Source organism: Somniosus microcephalus, chromosome 7 (assembly GCF_052327205.1).
Source record: "Somniosus microcephalus isolate GS21.2 chromosome 7, FLI_Smic_1.0, whole genome shotgun sequence".
NCBI lineage: Eukaryota > Metazoa > Chordata > Chondrichthyes > Squaliformes > Somniosidae > Somniosus > Somniosus microcephalus.
This window is the reverse complement of record NC_140993.1, coordinates 28,277,106-28,290,184: the sequence shown is the minus strand read 5'-3', so window position 1 is coordinate 28,290,184 and position 13,079 is coordinate 28,277,106. Positions and strand designations below refer to the sequence as shown.

Genomic DNA, 13,079 nt, shown 5'->3' with positions numbered 1-13,079 from the left:
CACACACACACCCCACACACAACACCACACACACACCCCACACACACACCCCACACACACACCCCACACCCACCACCACACCACACACTCCACACACACACCCCACACACACACCCCACACCCACACCCCACACACACCCCCACACACACCCCACACACACACCCCCACCACACACACCCCACCACACACCCCACACACACACCCCACACCACACACCCCCACACACACCACCCCCCCACACCACCACCCACACACACCCACACACCCCACCCACACACACACCCCACCCACACACCCCCCACACACCCCCCACCACACACCCACACCCACACCCCCCACACACACCCCCACACACACCCCACACACCCCCACACACACCCCACACCACACCCCACACCACCCCCCACACACACACCCCACACACACACACCCCACACACACCACCCCACACACACCCCCACACACACCCCACACACACCCCCCACACACCCCCACACACACACCCCACACACCACACCCCACACACACACCCCACACACACACCCCACACACACACCACACACACCCCACACCCCACACACACCCCCCACACACACACCCCACACACACACCCCACACACACACCCCCCCACACACCCCACCCCACACCCACCCCCCACACACACCCCACACACACCCCACACCCACACACACACCACCCCACACACACACCCCACACACACACCACACACACACACACCCCACACACACACCCCACACACACTCCCCACACACACACACCCCCCACACACACCCCACACACACACACCCCACACACACACCACACACCACCCACACCCCACACACACACCCCACACACACACCACACACACACACCCCACACACACACCCCCACACACACACCACACACACACACCCCACACACCACACCCCCACACACACACACCCCCACACACACTCCCACACACACACACCCCACACACACACCCCCACACACACTCCCCACACCCACACACCCCACACACACAACACCACCCCACACCCACCCACACACACACACACACACCCACACACCCACACACACACCCACCCCACACACACTCCCACACACACACACCCCACACACACACCCCACACACACACCACACACACACACACCCCACACACACCCCACACACACACCCCACACACACACCCACACACACACCCCACACACACACCACACACACACACACCCACACACACCCCACACACACACCCACACACACCCCACACACACACCACACCCCACACACACACCACACACACACACACCCACACACCACCCCACACACACACCCCACACACACACCCCACACACACACCCCACACACACACCCACACACACACCCCACACACACCCCACACACACACCACACACACACACCCCACACACACCCCACACACACCCACACACACACCCCACACACACACCCCACACACACCCACACACACACCCCACACACACACCCCACACACACACCCCACACCACACCCCACACACACACCCCACACACACACCCCACACACACACCCCACACACACACCCCACACACACACCCCCACACACACCCCACACCACACACCCCACACACACACCCCACACACACACCCACACACACACCACACACACACACCCACACACACACCCCACACACACCCCACACACACACCACACACACACACCCCACACACACACCACACACACACACCCCACACACACCCCACACACACACACCCACACACACACCCCACACACACACCACCACACACACCCCACACACACCCACACACACACACCCCACACACACACCCCACACACACACCCCACGCACACCCCACACACCCCACACACACACACCCCACACACGCACACCCCACACACACACACCCACACACACCCCACACACACACACCCCACACACACACCCCACACACACCCCACACACACCCCACACACACACCCCACACACACACCCGACACACACACTCCACACACACACCCACACACACACCCACACACACACCACACCACTCCACACACACACCCACACACACACCCCACACACACACCCACACACACACCCCACACCACACACCCACACACACACACCCCACACACACCCCACACACACCCCACACACACACCCACACACACACTCCCACACACACCCCACACACCCACACACACACCCCACACACACACCCCACACACACACCCCACACACACACCCCACACACACACCCCACACACACACACACACACACCCACACACACACCCCACACACACACCCCACACACACACCCCACACACACACCCCACACACACACCCCACACACACACCCCACCACCACACACACCCACACACACACACCCACACACACACCCACACACACACCCACACACACACCCACACACACACCCCACACACACACACCCCACACACACACCCCACACACACACACCCACACACACACCCCACACCCACACACACCCCACACACACACCCCCACACACACACCCCACACACACACCCCACACACACACTCCACACACACACCCCACACACACACACCCCACACACACACTCCACACACACACCCCACACACACACCCACACACACACACCCCACACACACACTCCACACACACACCCCACACACACACTCCACACACACACCCCACACACACACCCCACACACACCCCACACACACACCCCACACACACACCCCACACACACACTCCACACACACACCCCACACACCCCCCCACACACACACTCCACACACACCCCACACACACACCCACACACACACACCCCACACACACACACCACACCACACCCCACACACACACCCCACACACACACTCCACACACACAACCTCACACACACACCCCACACACACACACCCCACACACACACCCCACACACACCCCACACACACACACACCCCACACACACACCCCACACACACACCACACACACACACCCCCCACACACACTCCACACACCACACCCCACACACACACCCCACACACACACCCCACACACACACCCCACACACACCACCACCCACACACACCCCACACACACACCCCACACACACACCCACACACACACCCACACACACACCACACACACACCCACACACACACCCACACACACACACCCACACACACACACCCCACACCCACACCCCCACACACACACCCACACACACCCCACACACACACTCCACACACACACCCACACACACACCCCACCACACCCACACCCACACACACCCACACACACCCCCACACACACACCACCACACACACACACACACACCCACACACACCACCCACACAACCACACACACCACACACACACACCCACACACACACCCCACACACCCCACACACCCCACACACACACCCACACACACACCCCACACACACACCCCACACACACACCCCACACACACACCCCACACACACACCCCCCACACACACACCCACACACCACCACACACCCCACACACACACCCCACACACACACCCCACACACACACCCCACACACACACCCCACACACACACCCACCACACACCCCACACACCACACCCACACACACACCCCACACACACCCACACACACCCACACACACACCCCACCCACACACACACCCACACAACCCCACACACACACACCCACACACACACCCCACACACACACCCCACACACACACCCCACACACACACCCCACCACACACACCACCCCACACACACACCCCACACACACCCCACACACACACCCCACACACACACCCCACACACACCCCCACACACACCCCCCACACACACACACCCACACACACACCCCACACACACACACCCCCACACACCCCCCACACACACACCCCACACACACACCCCACACACACACACACACATCCACACACACACCCACACACACACACACACACACACCCCACACACACACCCCACACACACCACCACACACACACCCCACACACACACTCCATACACACACCCACACACACACCCCACACACACACCCACACACACACCCACACACACACTCCACACACACACCCCACACACACACCCCACACACACACCCCACACACACACCACACACACTCCAACACACCCCACACACACACTCCACACACACACTCCACACACACACCCACACACACACTCCACACACACACACACACACCCACACACACACCCCACACACACACCCCACACACCCACACACCCCCCCCACACACACCCACACACACACCACACACACACCCCACACACACTCCACACACACACCCCACACACACACTCACACACACACCCACACACACACCCCACACACACACTCCACACACACACCCCACACACACACTCCACACACACACCCCACACACACACTCCACACACACACACCCCACACACACACTCCACACACACCCCACACACACACTCCACACACACACACCCCACACACACACTCCACACACACACTCCACACACACACCCCACACACACACTCCACACACACACCCCACACACACACCCCACACACACACCCCACACACACACCCCACACACACACCCCACACACACACACCCCACACACACAACCCCACACACACACCCACACACACACTCCACACACACACTCCACACACACACTCCACACACACACTCCACACACACACACCCCACACACACACCCCACACACACCCCACACACCCCCCCCACACACACCCCACACACACACCCCACACACACACCACACACACACCCCACACACACACTCCACACACACACACCCCACACACACACTCCACACACACACACTCCACACACACACTCCACACACACACACTCCACACACACACCCCACACACACACTCCACACACACACACCCCACACACACACTCCATACACACACCCCACACACACACTCCACACACACACTCCACACACACACTCCACACACACACTCCACACACACACCCCACACACACACCCCACACACACACTCCACACACACACACCCCACACACACACCCACACACACACTCCACACACACACACCCCACACACACACTCCACACACACACCCCACACACACACTCCACACACACACACTCCACACACACACCCCACACACACACTCCACACACACACACCCCACACACACACTCCATACACACACCCCACACACACACTCCACACACACACTCCACACACACACTCCACACACACACTCCACACACACACCCCACACACACCCCACACACACACCCCACACAACACACACCCCACACACATCACACAACACATCACACACACACCCACAAAACACACACCCCACACAACACACACCCCACACAACACACACTCCACACGCCCCACACAACACACACTCCACACACCCCTCACAACACACATTCCACACACATCACACAACACATCACACACACACCCACAAAACACACACCCCACACAACACACACTCCACACAACACACACCCCACACAACACACACCCTCACAACACACACTCCACACACCCCTCACAACACACACCCCACACATCACACATTCCACAACCCACTCACACAACACACTCCCCACACAACACACATCACACACACTCCACACACCCCTCACAACACACACCCCTCACAACACACACTCCACACACCCCTCACAACACATCACACTCCACACAAACCACACACCCCTCACAACACACACTCCACACACCCCTCACAACACACACTCCACACACCCCTCACAACACACACTCCACACACCCCTCACAACACACACTCCACACACCCCTCACAACACACACTCCACACACCCCTCACAACACACACTCCACACACCCCTCACAACACACACTCCACACACCCCTCACAACACACACTCCACACACCCCTCACAACACACACTCCACACACCCCTCACAACACACACTCCACACACCCCTCACAACACATCACACCCCCACACATCACACACACACACCCCACTCTCACACACATACCCCAGACACACACACAACACATCACACACATACATAACACACATCACAAACTGACCCCACACAAACCACACACACACAGCGAGACGGTTGCGATTGATAACTCGGTGTGTGACATCAAGGCGGTGAGGATGGGCTTCCATTAAGCTCGAGACTGAACTAACTGCCAAATTTGGAACGGCAGCAGTTTCATCAGTGCTCTCGTTCAGAATTTGTTTCAAAAACCAGATAGATTCAGAGTCACTGTTAACACAGCTTTTCTTTTCACTTCAAGATATTTTGTAGAAGATGATAGAATTTGAGATGGGGGGAACGCAGACAGTTGTTGGTGCCCATTATACTATGAGATCATCTGGGAGTGGATTCATGAGGGTTGGGTCAGTGCTGCATGGCTTGGGAGAAATCTCGATGGAAGGGAGAGAATGGGGTGGATTTTTCTCTCCTGTGAACCAGGGGCATGCTCAGTTCCCACGTGCAAAGGAGAGGAGATGAAGGGTAACTCCAGGTCTGTGCCTGCTTTCTGTTGCCCAGGGATTTCTTGGGAGTTTGTCTAAAGGGAGTGGAGTTGGAATACTTGCACTTAGAGCAAATTTGTTTTTTATACGTTCATGGGAGGTGGGCGTCGCTGGCAAGGCCCAGCATTTATTGCCCATTCCTAGTTGCCCTTGAGAAGGTGGTGGTGAGCCACCTTCTTGAACCGCTGCAGTCCATGTGGTGAAGGTACTCCCACAGTGCTGTTAGGGAGAGAGTTCCAGGATTTTGACCCAGCGACGATGAAGGAACGGCGACATATGCCCAAGTCAGGATGGTGTGTGACTAGGAGAGGAACTTGGGGAGGTGGTGGTGTTCCCATGCGCCTGCTGCTCCTTGTCCTTCTAGGTGGTAGAGGTCACAGGTTTGCAAGCAGGAGGCCGCCAACCTCATTTCCCTGTTGGATTACCAATTTGGAGGAAGCAGGCCTTATGGCTTTGCAACCTCCCTTGCTGGGAACCTCCATTCTGAGTGGGGTCTGGGGGGCCACCAGGAAGGCCAGCCAGAAGGTAAGTGGTTTCCTTCAGGGTGCAGATTGGAGCTGGGGGGCTTCCTGGCTACAGTTTTTGGGACAGTGACCAGAAATCTCCACAGTCAGCAGCCACTACTGCTACTGCAGCTGAACGCCTAACGTTCGGTTCCCAATTATGGGATTTTGCCCAAATCCCTGATAACACTACACCGTGTGCAATGAGCTCTTTTATTATATTCTTGCTGTTGTCCCTTTATGCTAGGTGGCTGCGGACCATTTCTGTCATCCTCTTCTTGAACAAGCAAGATCTTCTGGCTGAGAAAGTATTGGCAGGAAAATCCAAAATTGAAGACTATTTTCCAGAGTACACACGTTACACTACACCAGATGATGGTAATTCTCCCAGTGCCTTATAAACTGCGCGGAGTCTTTTTAGGAACAGGGGGAGGCCATTCAGCCCCTCGAGCCTGCTCCGCCATTCAATGAGATTATGGCTGATCTGTGACCTAACTCCATCTACCCGCCTTTGCTTAATACCCCTTAATACCTTTGGTTAACATAAATCTATCAATCTCAGATTTAAAATTAACAATTGATCTAGCATCAATTGCCGTTTGCGGAAGAGAGTTCCAAACTTCTACCACCCTTTGCGTGTTAAAGTATTTCTTAACTTCGCTCCTGAAAAGCCTGGCTCTACTTTTTAGGTTACGTGCCCTAGTCCTGGAATCCCCAACCAGCGGAAATAGTTTATTTCTCTCGACCCTATCTGTTCCCCTTAATAACTAGTAAACTTCAATCAAACCCCTCCTTAACCTTCTAAATTCTAGGGAATACAACCCCATTTTGTGTAATCTCTCTTCATAATTTAACCCTTGGAGTCCAGGTATCATTCTGGTAAACCTACGCTGCTCTCCCTCCAAGGCCAATACATCCTTCCGAAGGTGTGGTGCCCAGACCTGCTCACAGTGCTCCAGGTGTGGTCTAACCAGGGTTTTGTATAGCTGCAGCATAACTTCTACCCCCTTGTATTCTCGTCCCCTCGATATAAAGCCCAGCATTCTATTAGCCTTTTTGATTATTTTCTGCACCTGTCCCATGACATTTTAATGATTCATGTACCTGGAGCACCAAGTCTCTTTGGACCTCCACTGCTTCTAGCTTTTCACCAGTTAGGAAGTACTCTGATCTATCGTAGATAAAATCTCTGTAAACTATATGCTCGTATACTCCGATTACATTTGTAAAGATGAGAAATGTTTTAGGTGAATTCCTTCCTGGCGGATGCTGATCTGTCAGGCCTGTCCCAATGCATTTATTATCGATCAGGCCTGTCTCTGACCCATGGTCATACCCGCCCCCCAACCCTCCTTTCGGATCCACCCTTTTTGTTTTACCGCACCCCCTGCCCTGTATCCAACCCCTCTGGGCTAATGACCACTTCGAAGCCAGTTTTCAATGATAGAAAGTTAGCAAATACAGTATAATAACTTGTATTTATGTAGTGGCATTATCTTAGAACCCCCCCACCAAGGTGCTTTAAAGAAGCGCTACAACTGAAGTTTAATTTAATTTTTGCTTTACAATGCCTGAATTAATTTCATTCTTGTAGCCCTTCAAAATCCTGTCAGGGGTGAGTCTGCCCTGCAGTGGTGATGGATGTTTCAGTCCTTCAATACATTGAACAATTCAGTTCAGTGAATCTTGGTGTGATTGATGGCAAACCATTAATTAACTTTTTTTTTTAAACTGTGTGTGTGTGTTTTTTTTAATTCATTGCTTCTTTGTTTTCGGGGACAGCGACACCAGAGCCTGGAGAAGACGCAAGAGTCACAAGAGCAAAATATTTTGTACGAGATGAGTTTCTTGTGAGTATTTAATCGAGATGGATGTAGCGTCGGAAAGAAATCCGTGCAACAAAACTGCTGCTCGCTGAGTCAAATCGGGGGGGGGGAAGTTTTACATTTTTAGTTCAAGGTGGTATTTGTCTTCCCCCCCCCCCCCCCCACTTCTCTCAAGATTTTGCTGACAGTTTTCCCTACTCCCTGCAATTTAATCCTGAAACTTTGTGGAAATCGGTATAATTTGGTTTGTCGTTTATTGTCCCTTTCATATTTTAATTGGTGATGGTACGATGGTGGACTATAGGTAGTACAGACCTTAAGGTTCACGGTATAATTTGACTAGCCCTACAACCCTATGAGATCTCTGTACTCCTTCAATTCTGACCTCTTGCACATCCCCGATTTTAATCGCTCCACCATTGGTGGCCGTGCCTTCAGCTGCCTCGGCCCTAAGCTCTGGAATTCCCTCCCTAAACCTCTCCCGCCTCTCTTTCCTCCTTTTCGCCGCTCCTTAAAACCAACCTCTTTGACCAAGCTTTTGGTCACCTGTCCTAATATCTCCTTATGTGGCTCGGTGTCAAATTTTGTTGGGTCACACTCATTGGTTACTGTCTTAAAGGCGCTATATAACTACACGTTGTTGTTGTTGTAGTGCTGCAGTAAAGCCTGGTTTGTATGTGTTTGTGGCTGAAGTTCAAGAGGCTAAACATGTAATGTCGCAACAGATATATACTGTCATTTGTATTTCCGAACCTGTGTCTGAGTAAGCCAGCAGCCTGGGCAGAGAGGAGAGTCACAGTTGTTGTTTCTTCCTGCAGAGGATCAGCACAGCGAGTGGAGATGGACGACACTACTGTTACCCTCACTTCACCTGTGCAGTAGACACGGAAAACATCCGCAGAGTATTCAATGACTGTCGAGACATTATTCAAAGAATGCATCTTCGCCAGTATGAACTGTTGTGATGGAGAAACAACCTGAGTTCTTGATTTTTGGACTCCCTGGTTCCTTTTTCTTAATGTGCCCACACAGGGTGGAAGAAATACGAGCGAAGTGTGTCAACTTTGCTCTCTAAACTCTTTTTTTTTCTTCATTCCTTATTTCCTGTATTTTCCTCCTTTTTTTTGTGCATCTCATTCTATTTTTTTTTTTTTTTGAAACTCTGCTTTTCCCTCTCTGTGGTTCCACTGAGCCCTCTGGCTACCTCTGTGTCTGACAGATGCCTGAGTGCACCTCGGCCTGTCTCCCTGCAGGCTCGTAGCTCTACCGTCTGGTCGTCTCTGTCCTTGGGCAGCCACATGATGGCACTACCTTCAGACCGCTCCCTGAGTGGGTTTCTTTTCAACACATCACTTGAGAGTACTTGATGGGGGAAAATATATTAGGATGAAAATGCACTTTTTGCATCAGGTAATTAAAACAAAACAAAAAACTATTGAGGAAGTTCACACAATGTAGCACCACAATATTTAATAGTTTCACAGTTTTCAGCATTAAGAAATGCAGGTCAGCTGAAAGAAAAAAGGACCTCGTCTTAAGCCAACTGTGGCAAAGAAATAGAGAAGAGGCAGGATGTCCAAATCCTACAAATAGGAGCCATTTTCTGAGGTCTTGGGGCTGTCGAGTCTCACCACACCTTAGATCTTGAACAGGAACTGCATCGGCCTCTACATCCAGGCTGAAAACTACCACACACTAATCCTTGTTCAAGCTGTCCACAATGATCCCTTAGCTTAGATCATGAATGGACAAATAGTCCTACATTTGTTTTTATTTTTTTGTTTATTTTATTGCTGGATTATTATCTTGTACAGACTGTAAAATGTATTATTTTGTACAACTTTATTGAAAAAAAAATACTTGTAGAAGATCTTTGTGCCTTGATTATGGCTGTACCTGTAAAATGAGCTAAGATGTAAGTATGTTTGATTGCGCTGTACAGCTTTATGTCAAAAAAACCCTGTCTACAGCAGTGGCTGGAGATGGGGAGTTTATCTGTAGAGATTAGGTTTTTTTCTGGTTTATAAAGAAGGAAAATGCTCTTTAGTAAAAAAAAAATGAACCTGTATAAATTATGCAAATTAACCACTTACCTTTACAAGACGAGATGTTGCAACATCATGCCTTGTTTTGGATTCGCAGCTTTAACACATCGGAATCCATCCAAGTGTCCAAAATGCAACGTGGAATTATTTCTATGGGAACCAAGGTTTTTTTTTTGCTAGAAGTATACATGTTTGGTAATTCTTCGGTCATTCATAGACCTTCACAAATGCACAGGCATTGTGAACATGTGAGCACCATTAGATAGGCTCTTAAATCCTTGTACCAATTGCAGCTTTTATTGTGCAAGTTAATAGTAAGAAACGGAAACAAAAAGAACAACTAAGGTGTAAACCTTTGTGTCTGGCCTAAGAGAATTACATAATGACATTTTTATTTCTCTTTTAATAAAGAGATATGTTAGAAAAGTTTATTTTAAATATTGTAGAATTTGAGATGTGTGAAAATTTCTCAAACTTGAATAATTTATGCAAATCACATTCTCAGAACAAGTTGTGGTACAGTACGGAAAAAAAGCAAAAATCGCTGTAGCAATAAGGCATGTCCTTTTTAGTAACTATTACACTGCTTCATATTTTATACCTAGGTGTTTTATGTCTCTGTGAGTATATACTTTTCATGTGTGCGAGAGAACTTGTACAATTTGTACAATGTTAAAAAAAAATTACAGTTGCAATAACAGAAACCTAGTTAAGTGTTAGTTCTATATTACTTTAAAATGGAGATCTGATGTGTACTATTTCCCCCCCCCCACCTCCCCCTGTGAATAATACTGTTTTGAGTTTTATTTTTTTACATTCTCTATGCTTAATTAACATCTATCATTGCAAAATCTAGCTACACTTACGAGTAGGAACGGCGAGGAGAGACGTTCATGGCCGAGAAACACAGCCTACCGATAAAATATCGAGGCAAGCCTAGCAGCACATGTTGATTGTCTATCAGTTTGTGACTGTGCTTATTGGTATCGAGGCGATGATATATGCTGTCTTCCCGTCTTCAAATGAAATTCTCAAACTGAAAGCTGGTTAGATCAATCAAGACAGACATGAGATGAAAATCGTTTTGCTTAACATTTATAATTCTGCACTCCAAAACTCAACAAATACAGAAATTGTAACTCGTATTTTTGAAATCCACAGTACCTCTTCTAAGGGTAAATGACAATTTAATTATTTATTGACTGCAATCAGTTTTCCCCCAAAATCGTGTTTGACTAAAATAATTATTGATATGAAATGTACTATTTCAATCTAATGTACTGTAGGGGAACATTTTCTCCCTGTGTAACAAACTCCTAAACAAATGATTTATAAATGGCTTTACAATATCATTTCACAGTGCACACACAAACTCTTCCCTGCCTTTGCGACATTCGGGGGCTAATGAGCTAAAGCAGATTTTGGGGGACTGGGTGCTGCAGTCCGTCAGCTCCCAGAACCAGGCTTGGAATTCACAGATTTTTGGGATCAAAATCTCGTCTCTCTCTGCTAGCTGTAAAGATCCTCCGTGAAATGGGTTTGGGTAATTGTAACCCAGTTCGTAGAGGGTACGGGCTCACAGTCCGGAAACCATCCACATATTAATTAATTGGCTAGATAGTGCTGTTCTGATTTGGGGTTTAAGTTACTTGCTGGGGTATAATAGAGGAAGCCGAATAGTGCATTTGACGGTGCTGTACCTGATCAGAGAGTGTTCAACACTGCCTCTCCGTGGTGTTAGTGGAAAAAGGGGTCCTGTGCATCAATCATTGATAACCTCAACCCTGAGGAGCACAAAGGCAAAAAAAAAATCAATGCAGATTTCAATATGTGGAACAAATATCTTCTGGTGGATAAGTAAGCACTTTTGATAAAGTCCCGCATAGGAGACTGGTCAGGAAGGTAAGAGCCCATGGGATTCAGGGTGCCTTGGCACATTGGATCCAAAACTGGCTTAGTGGCAGAGGGTGATGGTGGAAAGTTGTTTTTGTGACTAGAAGCCTGTGTCCAGTGGGGTACCGCAGGGATCGGTGCTGGGTCCCTTGCTGTTTGTGGTCTACATTAATGATTTGGATGTGAATG

General features: G+C 50.6%; 1 protein-coding gene across 1 annotated transcript in view; it reads left to right on the top strand.

Annotated features, from left to right (window-relative positions):
- LOC147114582 (guanine nucleotide-binding protein G(olf) subunit alpha-like) overlaps positions 1-11,597 on the top strand; it is a 573,882-nt gene extending 562,285 nt beyond the window's left edge. The window contains exons 12-14 of the mRNA XM_085992352.1: positions 7,374-7,504; positions 8,909-8,976; positions 9,771-11,597. Of these exons, the coding sequence (XP_085848478.1) occupies positions 7,374-7,504; positions 8,909-8,976; positions 9,771-9,917 (346 nt within the window). The 3' untranslated portion in view covers positions 9,918-11,597. The remainder of the gene's footprint in view (positions 1-7,373; positions 7,505-8,908; positions 8,977-9,770) is intronic.
- Positions 11,598-13,079: the final 1,482 nt, after the last annotated feature.